At 42.4% G+C, this 20636-nt stretch overlaps 1 protein-coding gene across 1 annotated transcript; it reads right to left on the reverse strand.

The window, feature by feature from the left end:
* Window positions 1–8018: 8018 nt before the first annotated feature.
* On the reverse strand, window positions 8019–20398 carry LOC106561617 (G1/S-specific cyclin-D1). The gene is made up of 5 exons (XM_014125743.3): window positions 20027–20398; window positions 18227–18442; window positions 17658–17817; window positions 12200–12345; window positions 8019–10734 (listed from the first exon to the last, which is right to left on the reverse strand). Exons 1-5 carry the CDS (start codon window positions 20222–20224, stop codon window positions 10579–10581), a joined length of 876 nt encoding a protein of 291 aa, XP_013981218.1. The 5' UTR covers window positions 20225–20398; the 3' UTR covers window positions 8019–10578.
* Window positions 20399–20636: the final 238 nt, after the last annotated feature.

Consider the following 20636-nt stretch of genomic DNA (forward strand, 5'->3'; position numbering starts at 1 on the left):
TACATGAAGGATCCATTTTGTTCTGCTCTAACAATTACATGAAGGATCCATTTTGTTCTGCTCTAACAATTACAGGAAGGATCCATTTTGTTCTGCTCTAACAGTTACACGATGGATCCATTTTGTTCTGCTCTAACAATTACATGAAGGATCCATTTTGTTCTGCTCTAACAATTACAGGAAGGATCCATTTTGTTCTGCTCTAACAATTACATGAAGGATCCATTTTGTTCTGCTCTAACAATTACATGAAGGATCCATTTTGTTCTGCTCTAACAATTACAGGAAGGATCCATTTTGTTCTGCTCTAACAATTACATGAAGGATCCATTTTGTTCTGCTCTAACAATTACAGGAAGGATCCATTTTGTGCTCTGACTTACATGAAGGATCCATTTTGTTCTGCTCTAACAATTACATGAAGGATCCATTTTGTTCTGCTCTAACAATTACATGAAGGATCCATTTTGTTCTGCTCTAACAATTACATGAAGGATCCATTTTGTTCTGCTCTAACAATTACATGAAGGATCCATTTTGTACTGCTCTAACAATTACATGAAGGATCCATTTTGTTCTACTCTAACAATTACATGAAGGATCCATTTTGTTCTGCTCTAACAATTACATGAAGGATCCATTTTGTTCTGCTCTAACAATTACATGAAGGATCAATTTTGTTCTGCTCTAACAATTACATGAAGGATCCATTTTGTTCTGCTCTAACAATTACATGAAGGATCCATTTTGTGCTCTGACTTACATGAAGGATTCATTCTGTGCTCTGACAATTACGTGTGGGTAATTTAACCAAGGATTTAGACCTGTTAAGCCCATCTGTTTGAAGCTCTTCAGATCCGCATCACAAACACTTGATTGCAGGGACCACAGAGGAAATGACTGGTTGGTGAGGACATTGGAAGTATTGGAAGTATCAACACTGTTGTATTTACTGTGTTATTTCCTGTTAATTCTCTCTAAACTAGCCAAGTTCATATCTGACAGTATATAATGTGTTAGATTCAGTCGGAACGTCGCATTGACCAACAACTGTACAATGCGGGTTCCCCAGGGATCTGGCTTAGGGCCTTTACACTTTAGCTTACAGTATGTCATTTCTAATTGATCATAGTATCCTAGCGGTGGCATAGCGCCTGGTATAGTGTAGCTGCTCAACCCTCCTGGAAGCTCCGTTGAAGCCCCCACTAGTTGACGAGCCCCAGGTGACAAGCGGTATAGGCAGGACATAGGAGGGACTTGATGTGCACACCTCCAGTGTTTGTGTGATTAGAATTTTCTCTACAGGGGAATAGAACAACTTCTGTTCTCAAAGGTCAGTCAGATTTCTACTGCATTCCTGCTACATGTTTTCACATTTCCAGTTGCTTTGTCAAACGTCCCCATTCTTCTCCTCTGGCACTCCCTCACAGCTGAGTTGGTGCTGCCAGGGCAATACAGGCATGAAATGTTACAGCTCAAACAGATTTCCCAGGCAGGCCTTGAAATTGTAAAACAAATAAACAGCTTGTACACTCCTGTTAGAAATTGAATGGTTGTTCTCCTTTTCAAATAGTTAAATTGATAGTTTCCAATAGAACATGAAACAATGGTTTCTTTTTCAACAAACGTCTATTTTTTCCTGATAAGGTCCAACATAAAGTGATGCCTAAGCACGCTCCTCTTGACCCAGGTTTGTTTCGCGGCATGGTCAGTGAGGTCGTTAAAGAATAAAAAATCCAACTTCATATTCATCATCTCCAGCACCACCCCAACATCCACATATGTGAAAATTGCTCGTTTCTGTGTTTTGTAGTAAAAAATATAGACAAAGTGTTTACAATTACATAATCGATATGCATCGTGTGATTTTAACCAAGTATGAGTAGGCATTGCCTACTAATTGTCTACTAATTCGTTGTTGATGTAAACACTTATCTTCTTCTTCTATATTTTTTACTACAATTTTCACATACAGTGTGTTGGGGTGGTGTTTGGAAATGATGAATATGAAGTTGAAGCCTTCATTTGACTGGCTCCTCCCTCTCGGCAGCGCACTCGTTGACATCCACAGCTGAGTGTTGTCATGCCCGGGGATAATACTCCTGTCCTGCTGCTAGACTCCTATCATAGAGAGAGAAGAAGTGATGGCTTCAGGGGGGGGAAACATCTCATCTCATTCATCAACGTTTCTGAGTTCAGGCCCTGCCCTAACTCAAAGATGTATCATATCTGATCTGTTAAGCATAAGAAGCCGTCTTCTTTCATTTAGCAGCCTCTTGATCAAACGCTTCACTCTCAGGTATCAGATCCAGCAAACATTTGGCTGCGACAGGGAACAAGGTACCGTATCAGTACATGAGGGCTCGCTATAAACAGGGGTATTATCGTTTCATAAATGATGTGGGACACTTGATTGTTGCTCAGGATTGACGTTGGTGGTAAAAGGGCTTTGAGTTTTTAGGTACTCTGTGAACTGTGACTACCTCCAACACTTCACTGGGCTTATGGTTCTTCATAATGCATAAGGCATTAGTTGCAGTATATGAATGGCATTCATTTCACATATGACGAATAAATGCAGCGTTTAATTATTGGTCTTGTAATCTACATGAACTCCTTTTCCCGCTGTTTCCCTCATTTTCACCTGAGTGCCTCCTCAGTGGCCTGTGGGGGTTGATGTCAAATCAGGCAGAGACTATCGTTCCAAAAAGCTGCCACAGCCTTATTGCCCCATGGGAGCCTGAGATCAAACAACCTATTATGAGAAGTCATTAAGCAGGAAGCGAGGTAGGCACACATTTTGTATCTGAATCAAACTTTACTCATGATTTAAATCAACAGAATAGAGCACTCAGTGAAACTTCAGAAGGGGACAAAAAAGTGACATGGTTTCAGAGATTATAACATTAACATTATTTTGTTATGGAATAACATTCGATATCATTCAATCCCTTTGTGTTTGATGGAATAGTAGTACAGATCTTTCACAGTGCTGTGATAACAGTGATAAATAAGGTTTGATATCATTCAATCCCTTTGTGTTTGATGGAATAGTAGTACAGATCTTTCACAGTGCAGTGATAACAGAGATAAAGTTTGATATCTTTGTGTTTGATGGAATAGTAGTACAGATCTTTCACAGTGCAGTGATAACAGAGATAAATAAAGTTTGATATCTTTGTGTTTGATGGAATAGTAGTACAGATCTTTCACAGTGCAGTGATAACAGAGATAAATAAGGTTTGATATCTTTGCGTTTGATGGAATAGTAGTACAGATCTTTCACAGTGCAGTGATAACAGAGATAAATAAGGTTTGATATCTTTGTGTTTGATGGAATAGTAGTACAGATCTTTCACAGTGCAGTGATAACAGAGATAAATAAGGTTTGATATCTTTGTGTTTGATGGAATAGTAGTACAGATCTTTCACAGTGCAGTGATAACAGAGATAAATAAGGTTTGATATCTTAGTGTTTGATGGAATAGTAGTACAGATCTTTCACAGTGCAGTGATAACAGAGATAAATAAGGTTTGATATCTTTGTGTTTGATGGAATAGTAGTACAGATCTTTCACAGTGCAGTGATAACAGAGATAAATAAGGTTTGATATCTTAGTGTTTGATGGAATAGTAGTACAGATCTTTCACAGTGCAGTGATAACAGTGATAAATAAGGTTTGATATCTTTGTGTTTGATGGAATAGTAGTACAGATATTTAGTAATAAATCACTAATAACACATTGTCAGCATGTCCTACAACTATCCAACTTACATATAGCAGCGTATTCCCTTCCCTTCTTATCTGACAGTGAAACAAACTCTCAAAGACAATCTGAGGCGGAGTGAGCTACAAATAAACAATTTAAAAGTATTATTAGGGGAAATAAATGTCAGCTTGTTGAGAGTTGTGCTCTGGTGGGGGGGGGGGTTCTAATCATCAAACACACGAGTCATCAGTGAGTTTCTCAGCAGGTGAGCAGTGAGTTCTCTAGGTGTCTGTCCTGCCTGACTGTCTCTCTGTGGAGGAATGGGCTCTGGAGATCAGACGCTACATCCACCCCAGTCTGTGTGTGTGCATGTGAATGTGTGAGCATGTGTGTGCATGTGCGTGTGTGTGTGTGTGTGCATGTATATCTCCCACCCACCTTGGTGTGACAATACATCTATACAGGCCAGGCTCACTCATCATATATGTGCCAGGCTCACTCATCATCAGGAAGTGTTCCCTTACCCTTACCCTCTGGGCAGATGTGCAAACTGCACAATAAGATACGTCCTACACAATAGAAAACAAAACAAGTGAGTTGAGTCAGTGGATTGAGAGACACAAGGAGTCAGCCTGACTGAGGGCTTCTCCTGATGACCACAACACTTGTCAGCCCTGGTTCCATTTCCACCTCCTGTTTTAGATCCTGTGGGTCTCGTGTTCATAAATCCAAAAAGAGTCAACGACTCGGTAGGTGAAAGCAGTATAGTGACGGCCTCAAGCCGTTAAATAAAGGTTAAAAAAAATAACAAAAATCTCTGTAACATGCTAAGTGGTGCATCTTCCAGCACTAGCCAGAAAATTCACATCTTTAATTACTGAAGGAGTCATCATCAAAGGAGCTAGGATAAAATGGAACTGGGCCTCCTCAACTGGGCCTCCTCAACTGGGCCTCCTCAACTGGGCCTCCTCAACTGGGCCTCCTCAACTGGGCCTTGCTCAACTGGGCCTTCCTCAACTGGGCCTCCTCAACTGGGCCTTCTCAACTGGGCCTCTCTCAACTGGGCCTCCTCAACTGGGCCTTCTCAACTGGGCCTCCTCAACTGGGCCTCCTCAACTGGGCCTCCTCAACTGGGCTTTCTCAACTGGCCCTCCTCAACTGCGCCTCCTCAACTGGGCCTCCTCAATATGTGATCTTCAAAGTGTGTGTAGAGTGTTGGTGCAGGAGCGGTAGCTCCCACACGAGGGCGATGTTGCGTGAGAACAGATTGAATAGAGACGGAATTTCAAAGGCTGCGTTTGTAGTGCCGCTCAGGCTCACCTGCAGAAGTGGACTAGATTTACAGGTAGGTACACATGCATTCATGCTTATGCCCTGACATGCATGGAGTTAGATTTTGTTCTGCATGGGCCAATAGTGTAAATCACAGACCAAAGGTGTAATATGTATTCCCATTGACAAGCTTAGCACCCTTACCCAGGAGACCCTGTAACCAATAAGGGTGATTTTTGTGTGACAGTCATTTACAGCGGAACATGGAACGTACAGTACAGGACAAGTGCCTTATACATGTATTAAACCAGTATCCCACACACTGAGAATAGCGTGTCAATTTCCCATCAGCCTTGACAAAAACAGTCATCTTAAAAGGCTCTTTTAAGCCACCTTATTTACCTGCCTGTCCTCTGATAGGGAGCCCTTGAAAGGCAGAGCCGCTTCAGATAAGGCACCGCGACATAACAATATATTCCTGGAGGAGCACTACACTTCAGAGACACCAGAGAGCAGGGGGCACAGATTACCTCAATGCTGGCTGCAGGAATGCCCATTTAAAGGAAGGTGTTTTGTCCTGTCCTGTTTAAGGATTTACCTGGAGAGCTTTGAACAGCATGGACCTCAGTTTATTTTGCCAACTTTGTCCCAGCAATGCTCATTCTGCTTCATTTGAGTAGATTGGATTGGACTGGACTGAATTAGACTTAAAACATGAGAAAGTCATGAATGATTCAACAACAAACATCATGATTCTTGGTACTGTGAGAATGAATTAAGGATCAATAACACAGAAGGTGAGCAGATAAGAAGACAACTACAGTTCTAATCATCTAATCTACTGCTCCAAGGTTCAATGGGTTTTAAAAGATATCACACATGTAGGTGTTGAAAGCAGTTCAACCGGTTAGTATAGTAAAATCAGTCACACATTAAATTACTTCTTGTGAGACTCCAAAGTTAGAACGAAGACCCCATTGGGATAGTCTGGGTGCCATAACAATTACCTAGAAAACATAATCCAGCAAAGTGCTGCCATCATCTGGGTAAAATAGAGAATCACAAGGTAGCAATGTGGCATAGTCTTTTCTCACTCTCTGCAGCCGTTAGGAATGATTTCTGAAGCATGCATCTATATAGGTCTTATAGAAGGTTTATGATGACTTCATAAACTATTGAACATTTTTGTTTATTTAAAGTGTGACCCCAAATTCTATAGAAAGGAGGAAGTATGACAACAACAGTATTGATTGCCTTGTTATCAGAGGTGTGCTCGATCTGTTCTGGACCTTCCAGTAGAGGGTGCTATGACCCTTCCTCTGGGACCCTGTGACACCACATGGCAGTACAGTTGGTAGAGAGTGAATGAGAGCCACAGAGGCTGTCTGCTCAATGCTGCTGCCTGCCAGGCTGGTTTTGTCCTGATGCTGCTGGACAGCTGCCTTTCTGATTTTCCTTTTCCTAGAAGAGGCCTGGATCAGAACTCAACAGGACAAAGCAGGCAGGGGCCAGCTGCCGAAAGGACAGCTGGCCTATAGCACTCTGCAGCAGGTGAGGATCGGACTGGCGGCATGAACTGAGGCCCACTGATAACATGCTCTCGCTCTCTCTTCTCTCACTCTCTCTCTCTCTGGTATCTCTCTCTCTACTTCAAGGCTCCGCTCTGCAAACAAACAGCACTTCACGTCAAATGCTGCCAGCTTTACCGCTTGTAAACCTGTGTGCCAATGACCATGACCCTCTTCTTCATAATGCTGTGTCAGTGGAAAATGCAAGAGCACAAAGCGGACAACTCTGAGAAGCACTGTCTGTAAGAGCATTTTGTGTTGGTAAGAGAGATCATTTAGAAAAGAAGAGAGAGAAAGCAGCATTCTCTAGAAAGCAGTATTCTAGACAAGCGACAGCTGGTATCAAAAGTAGTCACATAAGAGGAAAACCCTGCAGTCATTATACTGTAACTAATTTACACTTATCACAGCGTGCATCACTTCACAGGCTAGTCTTTATGGTTACTCTCTGAAGGACACAAACTAAAAGCAGATTTACAATCTTACAAGCTAATGAAGAGGAAAACGCTACTTCTCTCTCTACTGTTTGATAAATTACATTATGCAGTAAGAGGCTGGTTACTACAGCAGCTGTTCTGTTGTGTGACATAACAATGGTGGTGCAGTTTGACCTGAGGCACATGGCGGTTGGCTGACTGGTAAAGTAGTGCACTACAGATGTTGGATCTTAATTTGAGCCAGTTTGCTACAGCAGGACAATAATCCTGCATCAACAGGAATTGTGAATTATTACATAGATTATAATTAATTACATTTTTTGGGGGGGTGGGGTTGATACATTTTCTGTAAGGGAAAATCAAGTCTGAAGTTTCAAAGTGGAAATGACAAATTTCAGACGCCTTTTAATACCTCAAATATACTACAGGAAAGTTCTCTTGCAACAGGTTGTTCAAATGAAGATCCTACATAATTCAGTAGGGAATAGGGTGGCATTTGGGATACGGACTGGTGGTAGGAGGTAGGGGTACAGCATTGTGTAAGGAATAGGGTGGCATTTGGGATACGGGCTGGTGGTAGGAGGTAGGGGTACTGCATTGCTCTTCTCCTTCCACTGCCCTGTTTGTCCAGCTCATGTTCACAGGCCTGTGAGAAAGGATTAGGGTTTCAGCCTTTCCATTCCTCTATACAGAACCCCCCTTCAAAAGAATTCCATGCATAACAAAATAGTATGTCCTATATCCCTCTCCTTCCTCTCTATTGCCCTCTCTACCCCCCCCCCCCCCACACACACCAACACAAGCAAACTAGCCTGATGTCTTTTTAACAAATGTTCCCCACTAGGTAGGAATCAAAGTGAGAAAGACTTGTACAGCAGCATCATATCCATGCAAAGTATTTACTTGACTTTGCTCACAGAGACCAGATACGTACAGTATTTTCTTATTTTACGGCAAAAAAAATAACAATATTGGCTTAGTATGGGACACTAACATACTATAAAGACAAAAGATGCAATAGTCTCCTGGGTCATTTTATTTTCCATTTATTGTGCAGTAAAAACACATGATTGATAATGTCATGTCTCTGGTCGTTTCGAGCTGATGACACAATGTATAGAATTTTTATCAAAATGGTGTTAAATCGCTATCAGAAAACAACCTATGGCTTAATAGGTAAAGATACCATTTACAAAAGTCCATCATATCTGTTTTCAATTTGTACAAAAGCTGTATATATATATATATATATATATATATATATATATATATATATATATATATATATATATATAGGGCCATCGTCGACCTAATGGGGGATACAGGCTTCTTAACTGAAACAACTTAAAATAGGCTTATAAAGATGTAATAAAGGAATTATAACAACTTTATTACATCAGGTTGGTTATTATGGCACCAGGTTCAATCAATGCTTTCTACTAGCTCCCTGCAGGACCCATTTGGATAATGGTACTAAATCATACTTTTTTTTATAATGTTATAACAGAACTATCATCATAGGCAAATAAAAAAGTAAAACTCAGATGAAATTAACAGATAATTGTGTCTGTGGCATGAGGTATTGTGAAGGAAACAGGAGCTCTATTTAAAAAACAATTTGAATAGAGCAGAAATCATAAAACAAGAGTTTAAAAAAATCAGATCACATACCAATACAACTATGAAAGAAGGACAATATCAATAATATCATATAATTTTCTATGAGAAAATTATTTTTATTACATGGCAGTATATTGACATTTTAATAAAAATATCTACAAAGTAGCAGCAAACAATTGATAAGAAAAAAGCATTGTTTTTATTTTATTTTTAATTTCATTTAGTCGTGAAACTTTGCTGGGAATATTCCTCCATAGCAGCCTCATTATAAGGAGTGTTCACTCATTATTTTTCTGTCATTATACAATCACACACATTGATTCTGCAGTTTCCCCACATAGTGTACTTCATGCCCCCCTATCACTCCCCTAGAAACCCCTTAGCAACTTCAGTTATGTCTTCCAGATTCATCCTCCACAGATCTCTAGCAACACAAAAAACACATATTTGAATTTGTGCAAAATGATATAAAAGCCTTTTAAATGATTATTTGATGACAGGGGAAAATTTAAAACATTTAGTTTTTAAATTTGAGCTTTTCCTCAACTTTCAGTACACTAAGCCAATGCAATGATTTCATAGTAATATTTTGAGTTTACTTCCACTTCGCATGCCTTTCAAAGTATTGAATGGTTTGACATACTGACATGAAATAGCCTTCTGTCATCATGATCCACACTGGCCTTGAAAATAGAATATTGTGCAATAAATAGTTGTTGTTCAAGTAACTATAAATTACAAGCTTCAGATTCAATTCAAGCAGTTAGAAAATTCCAAATCTGTCATCAACTGTCATGAGGAGAACTGATAGAAAGGTGCCTTCTTTGAGGATGGCACCGCCATCTTTCACTGTGTCTTTACTATTAAGAAAGCTTGGGTCCAGGTACTATAGCTGGATAAATAGATTAGACTTCCCCAAAACATCCTACTATGTCCTGCCTTTCCCACATAACACCCTATTTAGACATCCCAGAGGCAAGTCTGTCGTTGTTCCCAAACCATTCCATTCTTCTCAAAAATAGTCAGTAAAGAGTTATTGACCCAAAGTGCTTTTCCGATGGAATGTTTTTAGAAAGTAAGACAGAGTAACAATTCTATAAAGACTGTGGACTATGTTAGCTTACATAGAGAGAGCATACAGGACAGCTAGCTAATCATTCTGCAGCAGAATGCAATGCTGCAAGTATTCAGTACAATAGAATGTAGACTTTTTCCTGCCTACATTCTGAAGTAACTGTACTTTACTGGTTAGCTTGCTCTCTTCTGAAGGCAGTGTGTCAGCAGTTATGACAGAGGTAATCCACAGTCCTCTGACGATAATTGAAAAAGTATGCTAAACAAAATTACATTGTATATGGTTACATTCTCCATTTAAAAATAAGAGGAGGTTAGAAGACCGATTTTCTAAACAATATCTCAAAGTTGGTTAAACGTTGATGCAAGCATGGACATACCGAACAAACCAGGCACAGCAAAACCCCTGCTCCTTTAGAAGTGGGTTTAACACACTTTAAAACGCCAATGTCATCAAACAACTTGAAACTAGCTTTTTATGTGACAAATTGCAGGTGCAGGTTCAATCTGTTGAACAAAAAGAAGACCTAGTTCATTATTCTATAGTTTGTCTATGTTGCACATACAGCACTACATCTAATTTTCTTCTCTTATTCAAGCTTGTTTTGGAACCACGCCCAATTTATGCTGCCTCAAACCAGTGACGGGACAGAGAGCAATGTAGGAATGAAGCCCTGGCTGATCCCTTACAACCCATGTTGGGAGCCAGACAAGACGTTCAGGCCAGGCCAGACCAGTCCCTGTGCTATGAGCACAGGTATGCAAGTAGGTGAGAGCGCAGTCAGCGGGGAGCGGTGCTGCTGAGACAGTGTCAATCAGCGCATCCTCTTCTCTCCCCGAAGCCCTCTCCTCCATCTATGGCCTCATATGGAGTGCACCAGACAACACTGTCCCACTCAGATGTTCACATCTCTCACGTCCGTTGGCGTGCACGAGAGGTCCACCTCCTCATCCATGCTCTTGGTGTCCGTGGAAACAGTGTGTTGCTGTGCCTGACGGAGACTGGTCTCCAATAAGGACTCGATCTGTTCCTGACACGCCCGTAGACAGTCCTGCAGAGGGAGACACATCGTTAGTGATAAGATATGAACTAGCGCTAGATGGTCTCTCAGTAATGAGCGCCACTTACAGTCAGGGGCCTTTTGGCCTGCCTTCTAACTAAAATGTTCAATCAATCTGAACAATACAGATGCAGGATCTTAATTTGAGCACTCTTTTTTTTATGAGAATTTCCCTGCACTGCAGGAAATGCAAACTTGTAGTCTATTCAAGGTTTAAAGAGGCTTCTAAAGTTTGCAATTTCCACTTTCAAATTTCAGACTTGATTTTCCCTAATGTCAAATGTATCAACCCCTATAAAAAATATCCATTAATTATAATCCACAAAATAATTCACATTTCCTGTTGCTGACGTATTTTCCTGCTGTAGCAAACTGGCTCAAATTAAGATCCTACGTCTGTATACAGTATTAGAATGGTATGACAATGGTACCAATGACCACGGCTAAGGAGTCGTGGCAGCACACATAGAACCACAAGGGCAGAGAGGTACTCTACTGGGAAGGGCTGTGACTATGTGAGGATTAGGAGGAAGACAATACATCCAGAACGACTGGAAACCCAATCTGCTAGCACCCATTTCTGGCCCCAAAACAATAGGAGCTAAAGCAATTCACTGGGCCAAGGATAAGAGGGCCAGACCCTCAATCAGGTGGGTGAAGGAGTTCCCCAGGGATCTCATTCTAATGATTACAGTTCTTATTACCTCGATCAAAGAGGCCTGTAGAAACTAGAGCCAGACCAGTGGAGGAAGGATTCAGAAGTTATTCTATTGCTAACAATACTAAGTTATTAACCTAAAAGAGAGGATGGCTTAAAAGTGTTTTTATAAAAAAAAAAGTAATTTGTGACATTCCTCTGAAATAATGAGAGATTCTGTATTGAATTATGACATTAGGACTGTGTCCTGTGTTCGTTATGTGAATATGCACAACAGACTTCTAGAAAAAAAAGTACATGCACAAAAGTGCATTTAATCATGGTGCCTCCTCTACTTTCATTTTATTTAGATGTTTTTCTCCTTTCCTTTTGGACGCCACAAGAGTTAAGTCCCTGTACCAATGACCATGGGAACAATGAGCAAGAACGTTTTCACACTGTTGTCGTGTAGCTGACTTCACTCGCCTCTCATTTCCTAGCCCCTTTCAGAGACAGGGTTTATGACATGGCTACCTGCTGCTCCACATCCCGTCTCTCAGATCTCTCTCTCTCTCCTCTCTCTCTCTCCTCTCTTGTTCTACTGTCATCCCCTCTCCCGCACGAGTTACCACATAGTGAAAGCAATCAGATCAATAAATGGAATCTGTGGAAGATACATCTCAAACTGACTAAAGAGACGGGCATAGATAAAGTATGCAAAGCTGTGCAGAATACTACACATTTGTTATATTAGGCTCTCTTCGGAGCTATATGTTCAATTTCAATGTTTTTGCATGAGACTGGGTTGTCCTCGCGTACCGGGTCACTTCTGATGACTTGGGACAGGAAGTAAGTCAGTTGCTGGGATGACATTGCATCGTCCATCTTCAGATGCAACCCCTGCACAGCAGCCGCCACACTGCCCGCTGCGATCATTGACGGAGGGTTGGCAATGAATTTGACATCTGGTGTGGAGAGAAAAGAGAGAGAGAGAGAGAGAGAGAGAGAGAGAGAGAGAGAGAGAGAGAGAGAGAGAGAGAGAGAGAGCGAGAGAGAGAGAGAGAGAGAGAGAGAGAGAGAGAGAGAGAGGAAGGAAGGAAGGAAGAAAGAGAGAGGCAACAGGTCAAATTCCTGAAGCAAGGCATATGATCCACAAACAATTCACTAATGACCTTGTTCACTGGCTGCAACGAGGCAGCTCAGGCCATTGATTATCTGAAGGGAGCCGTCGACACAGGGTGAGACAACAAGACACAGATTACAAATGTTAATAGGCCATTCTAACTAGCCACATCTTCTCCATCCACCACCCTGGCAGTGAAGGGTGAGGAGGAGGTGTGGGGGAGGAAGAGAGGGGTGAGAAGAGGTGACGGGGATGGGGAAGGGGAAGGAGGGAGATGGGGCAGTTTAATGTGATACAACCAGATAATGGCAAGGCAGAGAGGAGAGAGACCGTGCATCCAGCAGAATCAGAACAGAGGCATTCTAAAGTTCTAGTGACACCATGCTGATATGTGGCAGGATGCCCTGCCTGCTACCGATGAACTATGCTGTAGTTCCCAGCCTTTATTACACCCCTGCAGCCATCATCTCTCCTCCTCTCTCCAGACCCCTCTCTCTATCCTCCCCTTCCAGCCCCCTCTCTCTATGCCCCCAGCTCTGTCCTCCTCTCTCCAGCCCCCTCTCTCTTTCCTCCTCTCTCTATCCTCCTCTCTCTATCCTCTCTATCATCCTCTCTCTGTCCACTTAGAGAGTAACTTGGCATGCATACAGCACATTAGGTAAGATTAAAGAGCAGATAAAACATGTAATTAAAATAAGAGGGGAAACCTATTGCACTTGTTGGAATAATGACGTTGGTGATTAATTATTTATTCAGCCCAAGAGCGGCTTAATAATCACACACAGAGAAAGACAGAGAGACATTCACCTCTAAACCCCCTCCAGCCAAAAACCCCTCTATTCCCTCTACCTCCAGCCCAAACCCCCTCTACCCACTCCACCTCCAGCCCTAACCCCTCTAACCCTCCACCTCCAGCCCAAACCCCCTCTATCCCTCCAGCCAAAGCCTCCTCTACCCCCTCCACCTCCAGCCCAAACCCAATCTACCCCCTCTAGCCAAAACACCTTTACCCCCTACACCTCCATCCCAAACCCCTCTACCCCTCCACTTCCAGGCCAAATCCCATCTAACCCCTTGACCTCCAGCCCAAACCCCCTCTACCCCTCCACCTCCAGCCTAACACACCTCTACCCCCTCCAGCCCAAACCCCATCTACCCCTCCTCCACCTCCATCCCAACCCCCCTTTACCCCCTCTAGCCCAAACCCCCTCTACCCCCAGTCCAAACTCCCTTTCCCCCCTCCATCTCCAGCCCAACCCCCTTTAGCCCCAGCACTATCCCCATCTACCCCTCCATCTCTAGCTCCAGCCCAAACCCCCTCCACCCCAAACCCCCTCTGCCTCCACCCCAGACCCCCTCTACCTCTAGCCCAAACCCCGACCTCCAGCCCAGACACCCTCTACCCCCTTTCACCTCCGGCCCAATCCCTCTCTACGCCCTCCACCTCCAGCCCAAACCCTCTCTACCCCCCTAACCTCCAGCCCAAACTACCTCTACCCCTCCACATTCAGCTCAAACCCTCTCTACCCCCTCCAGCTCAAACCCCCTCTATCCCCTCCAGCCAAACCCCCTCTACTCCCTGCAGCCAAACCCCCTTTCCCTCCACTTCTCCACAGCCTCACAATGCAATAAATCACCCTTCAACTAGCTCTGCTGGCACACCTCTCTGGAAAGATCACGTCTCACTTCCTATTTTTAAGTGGTTAGAGAGACAATGCATCTACTCCAGGCAGGGGTGCTCACACACACACACACACACACACACACACACACACACACACACACTCACACACACACACACACACACACACACACACACACACACACACACACACACACACACACACACACACACACACACACACAGAGGGGCTCCTCGGGCGAGGCACATTGTGTGAAACAACAGGTCTAATCACCAGGCGCAAACCATTAATTTGACCATATTAATTAGGGGCCTCCCAGTCTAGGAGACAAGCCCCCTTTAAACCCACCAACCCATGCAAAGAGTATGGGGCATCACTGTGACTGAGCTCCCATTACAAGAGCCTGCACCACAAAGAGCTTAGACACATGGATGGAGGTAGAGAGCTGTCAGATTAATTGAACTTTACACTGGCATAAAGGCAAGACAGAGAGCCATTATCTTGGCCCATATCCTCACTAGATCTACCCAACCATAACCTCACTAGATCTACCCAATCATATCTTCACTAAATCTACCCAATCATATCTTCACTAAATCTACCCAATCATATCTTCACTAAATCTACCCAATCATATCTTCACTAAATCTACCCAATCATATCCTCACTAGATCCAATTTGTAAGTCGCTCTGGATAAGAGCGTCTGCTAAATGATGTAAATGTAAATCTAACCAATCATATCCTCACTAAATCTACCCAATCATAGGCTCCCCTAAAAGCGAAAGGAACTAAATGCATGAAAGCCTTTAGATTAAATGTAGGAATGCCAGCCGGTAGCCGCCCTTAAGGAACTATATAAACAAGAGACTCCACAGTCTCATAAAAAAAGGGGATCATCTCTTCTATGGTGGCAAGATGAAGGAAGTACAGTAAATGCATTTCACTGAGGTGTATTTCACAGAGGTATTTCACAGGGGTGTGTCAAAGCCTATCGAAACACCTTTGACAACAACAATTTGGCAGCAGTTCAAAACTACACTGAACAAGAATATAAACACAACAGGTAAAGTGTTGGTCCCATGTTTCATGAGCTGAAATAAAAGTTCCCAGAAATGTTCCATACTCACAAAAAGCTTATTTCTCTCAAATGTTGTGCACAAATTTGTTTACATCCCTGTTAGTGAGCATTTCTCCTTTGCCAAGATAATCCATCCACCTGACAGGTGTGGAATATCAAGAAGCTGATTAAACAGCATTAACATTACACAGGTGCACCTTGTGCTGGGGACAATAAAAGGCCACTCTAAAATGTGCACTTTGTCACACAACACAATGCCACAGATGTCTCAAGTTTTGCGGGAGCGGGCAATTGGCAGGAATGTCCACCAGAGCTGTTGCCAGAGAATTGAATGTTCATTTCTCTACCATAAGCCGCCTCCACGTCGTTTTAGAGAATTTGGCAGTACGTCGAACTGGCCTCACAACTGCAGACCACGTGTATGGCGTTGTGTGGGCAAGTGGTTTGCTGATGTCAACGTTGTGAACAGAGTGCCCCATCATGGCAATGGGGTTATGGTATGGGCAGGCATAAGTTACGGACAACGAACACAATTGCATTTGATCAATGGCAATTTGAATGTACAGAGATACTGTGAAGAGATCCTGAGGCCCATTGCCATGCCATTCATCTGTCGCCATCACCTCATGTTTCAGCATGATAATGCACAGCCCCATGTCGCAAGGATCTGTACACAATTCCTGGAAGCTGAAAATGTTCCAGTGGCCTGCATACTGACCAGACATGTCTTTCATTGAGCATGTTTGGGATGCTCTGGATCGACGTGTGCGACAGCGTGTTCCAGTTCCGGCAAATATCTAGCGACTTCGCACAGCCATTGAAGAGGAGTGGGACAATATTCCACAGGCCACAATTAACAGCCTGATCAACTCTATGCAAAGATGTGTCGTGCTGCATGAGGCAAATGGTGGTCACACCAGATACTGACTGGTTTTCTGGTCCATGCCGTACTTTTTTTAATGTATCTTTGACCAACAGATGCACATCTGTATTCCCAGTCTTGTGAAATCCATAGATTAGGGCCCAATTAATGTATTTCCTTAGATGAAATGTAACTTAGTAAAATCTTTGAAATTGTTGCATGTTGCACTTATATTTTTGTTCAGAATAGTTAAATCCCTTCCTTAGAAGTATTACTCATCACAAATAGCATATACAGGATCTTCAACATGCTTTCACACTCTCGTCTTCCACTCCCTACCCCCGCCACCTCCAGCCCAACCCCCTCTACCCCTCCACCTCCAACCCCCTTTACCCCCCTCCACCTCCAGCCTAAACCCCCTTTTACCCCCTCCAGCCTAAACCCCCTCTACCCCTCCACCTCCAGCCCAAATCCCCCGCCACCTCCAGCCCAAACCCCCTTTACCCCCCTCCACCTCCAGCCTAAACCCCCCTACCCCTCCACCCCAAACCCCCTTTACCCCCTCCAGCCTAAACCCCCTCTACCCCTCCACCTCCAGCTGAAAACGCCTTTACCCCCTCCACCTCCAGCCTAAACCCCCTCTACCCCTCCACCTCCAGCCCAAACCCCCCTCCACAATCCAGCCTAAACCCCCTCTACCCCTCCACCTCCAGCCCAAACCACCTTCAGGCCCATTCAGTCAATCTCCTAAATGAAGCAGTAACTTCAAACAGCACCTTGAGTTTTCCCCTGACCTACCACAGGGCAAAATAGTTTCCTCTAGCACAAATCCACTTTTGTTGAGGGAAGGAGGAGGTACAGGTTTGAAACCTACAGAGCAGGTATTCTCCTCAGTATCATCTTGGTTAAAACTCTGCTTGCAAATGGAGAGCAGTCTTCCATTGTGCAGGCCTATGACAGAGCTTAAAGGATTTCTACACGGTGGAAAATGGACAGTGCAACAGCAGCTAAGTCTAAGTATCTCCCTGAAGTATTTGCCCTACTGATCAGACATAAGGAGAAGACAATATATATGTAACTCACAGCTTTCACTATGAGATTGATCACGCCATTGACAAATATCAATGTAACTGCTTACCTTAAAAACCCATCTTTAGTACCACACAGACAGTATATCTATAACCCAGCTGGTTATGTAGGCCTACAACATCCCTCTAAATCAGCAGCACTAAACAACAACAGCAAGAGCACAGCAGAGCAGTCAGCAGTATACAGATATAGGATCTTAATGTGACGAAGTTTGCTACAGCAGGAAAGTAATCCTGCAGTCACAGGAAATCTGAATTATTATGTGGATTATAACTAATGGATGTTTTTGTAAGGAAAAATCAAGTCTGAAATGTCTAAATGGAAATTTCAAACTTCAGAAGCCTTTAAAACCTCAAATACACTACAAGTTTTAAATGTCCTGCATTGCAGGAAAGTTCTAATGCAACAGGGTGATCAAATTAAGGTCCTACATCTGTAACAACAGACAGGCAGGTGGTGGTGGAGCTCCCATCATGCATACCTGTAGCACAGAGGGCCACAAAGGTCTGGGCATGCTTGCGCAGGATTTGCTGGGTGTCCTGATGGATGGGTAGTTTGGAGAGGAAATGGTCTATGAAATCGTGCGGAGTCACTGAGGCTAGATCCCATTTCAGTTTGTTCAATACTAGTAGTTCCATTTGCTGTAGATGAGAGAGAGAGAGAGGAGAGAGAGAGAGAGAGAGGAGAGGAGAGAGAGAGAGAATAACCTGTAGTAGGACACTGTGCAAGGGTTCAAGACACCAACACACCACTAGAGGGGGTATGCACCACACAGGCCTACGCTCTGCCACTGTGCCAATGACTTATCATTACAATCATTGATACAGTATGTTATGGGAATTAGATTTGAGAATTTAATTCCGAATTTGAGTTATTTTCTCATTTTAAATGATTGATCTCCCAAAGTTAACCATGGCTATATGGAATATAATGAACACAGCAATTATAGTTATGATTATAGGCATGCACTATACTATATTATACAAAAGCTCGTTAACAGAATCTACATTGGTTACAACTAATGAGAACATGATGAGGAAGTCAAATTACCAGCAAATCGATTGGTCGGATGGAATTGTCAGTGTATATGCACAACTTCTCTGCGGTTAGAGGAATGGTCTCCTTCATTTTAGACGCCAGAAACATGCAGGTAGCTCCCAATAATTGTAGTCGGGTCTTCTTTGTCGGTTCAACAGACAAATATCTGTCCAAAAAATTCATAGCGAGGGGAAAAACCTCCTCTTCGCATTTCTGTTCCTCACACACCTGTAATCAAAAACCAAACGAAAAATGCATTACATATCCAGTCTATACCTGTATAGGCCTAATATATATATATATATATTATATTAATATATATATATAGTACAAAGTAGTGGTGGGCACCAATATTGATTTTCAGTATTATATCAATATGAGCAAGGCATATCATGATATTGGTTTATTCTCCCTGTTAACCTACACTGTTCTGTAAAATAAGAGCATACATGACTGTTCCTGCATGCAAAACAAATCATAGGATTTAAGCATACTTTAATTACCTGCTGATGGGCCAACAACTGTGGATGGGATCCCCTTGTTTTCAAACTGGTTGGGTGGCTTTAGGCTACCAGAACATTTACACCAGAGCCAATGGGCAATCCGAACGCAGTTGTATGAACTGTACTTTCTACAAACCGATATGATATCAATATCAAATCGAAAAATGCAACTGAGATTTTACATATCGGTGACCATCACTACTACAAAGTAATCTTAAAGAACAAACAATAACATGCATGCATATAAGTACATATTATGTGACCGTAAATGCAGATGTAAGACCTTTTGGATTCATCTACAACATTTTGACATACATTTTATTTCACTCGTGGACACAAAGGTGGCCTCAAGGCAAGCACATGGCGTAGAAAGCTATTGTAGTTCGTCATATTTTCAAAAAATATTTTTTTATATTTGAAAATGGTTTTAGCATGTAACAATTGAATGTAAACAGTCCAAGAAGTATACTTCATTGGACAGAAGTGTCTTACTCCGAATAGCTAAAATAATACTGGTCAAAAATAACTTTTTGGTAAGCCACTAAATTGGACAAGGAGCATGCGCCCACATCTCATTACAGCATGCAACTTTAGAAATTAATAAAAAGTATATTCGTCCACATCACGAGAACATTTTTATAATGTAAATTTTAAGCAATGTCTCTTCTTTCATTATATGACACTTTCAGTGCATTCTCTCAAAAGGGATCGAAGCTATTAACCATATTCAGACTAGAGTCGACCTTTGCAACTCCCACATCCACGTTGATGGTTCAGTTGTAAGTTTGCTTTATCAAGTTGTAACTTAACAATGTAAACATAGCTCCAAATGCATATGAGTTCAATTAGCCTACTATATCGAAAACATCAGTGACAAAGTGCTATAAACCACAAGAAAACAAAGATGGCGCATTTTGGCACTTGTGACTGCATACGTGTACATTGACTTTAATTTAGAGAATTATGAAACTAAATTGTTCGTTCCCTTGAATACATAATATAAGGGAATATTTTACGTCATTTGCACCATGTATCTGGTCAAATTAGGCTCAATGAATCTCACAGACAACCTCTTAATGTAGTCCAAAGGATAAACTGGGTGAATAACTAGGTCTAATGTAATAAACACATTTTAAAGGTAGGCCTATAGAAGACGTTGACCAACACAGGACAAGTAATCTTTATAGACGCATGTTAGTAGCGTATGTTGCCTATTATTATTCCAAAGGGCATATAGGCATATAGACCTATGGTATGTTTCAGTGAATGGAATGTTTTGTATCTGTTAGAAAGTGTTTCTTGCACAAACCTCTAGCATCCATGTAGAAACAATTCTCCTCATGCAAGGTACAATCTCTTTCTGTACACATTTGAAGTAGTTCGTTGCTGGGAGATAACTGTCTTCAGCTTTTAGCATGGTCTGCAAAACTCTATCGTTGAGCAGGTTCGAGTCTTGGTAAGCTCTCCGGATGGTCTCCACTTCACAGCACAGCAACTGATGTTCCATTCCTTCGGCTTCGGCAGTCGCTCGAGCAATGAGAGAGACAGAGAGAGACTGATAGAGAAACTGATTGATTGCTTCCCCCAAAAGTTCCGTGGATGTTGCTCTGCTCTGTCTGCTGCGACTGCTGTGTCGAAGCTCTCAGTAGGCGACCCAACTCTGCTCTCCTCAATAAACTCCCCTCCCCTCGGCGCACTTGGTCAATGACGTGCCTGTTGTTATTAGAGAGCAGATTAAAGGAAGGCGGCGTCCACCATGAGAGATAGAGAGAGACAGAGAGAGAGAATTCGACATACCAATTAGGATCTGGCAAAAAAAATACTTGAATCAGTTAAAGAACCCATTGCCCTTTATGGTTGTGAGGTCTGGGGTCCGCTCACCAACCAATAATTCACAACATGGGACAAACACCAAATTG

The sequence above is a fragment of the Salmo salar genome, chromosome 10, assembly GCF_965601325.2.
Source record: "Salmo salar chromosome 10, fSalSal1, whole genome shotgun sequence".
Lineage (NCBI taxonomy): Eukaryota > Metazoa > Chordata > Actinopteri > Salmoniformes > Salmonidae > Salmo > Salmo salar.

Coding starts and splice junctions, on each gene's coding strand:
- LOC106561617 (XM_014125743.3), bottom strand. CDS start 20,224: ATGGAACATCAGTTGCTGTGCTGTGAAGTGGAGACCATCCGGAGAGCT. Junction 18,443..20,026: donor TTTCTACATGGATGCTAGAG/GTTTGTGCAAGA, acceptor TTTTGATTACAG/GTGTGTGAGGAACAGAAATG. Junction 17,818..18,226: donor TCCGACCAATCGATTTGCTG/GTAATTTGACTT, acceptor TCTCATCTACAG/CAAATGGAACTACTAGTATT.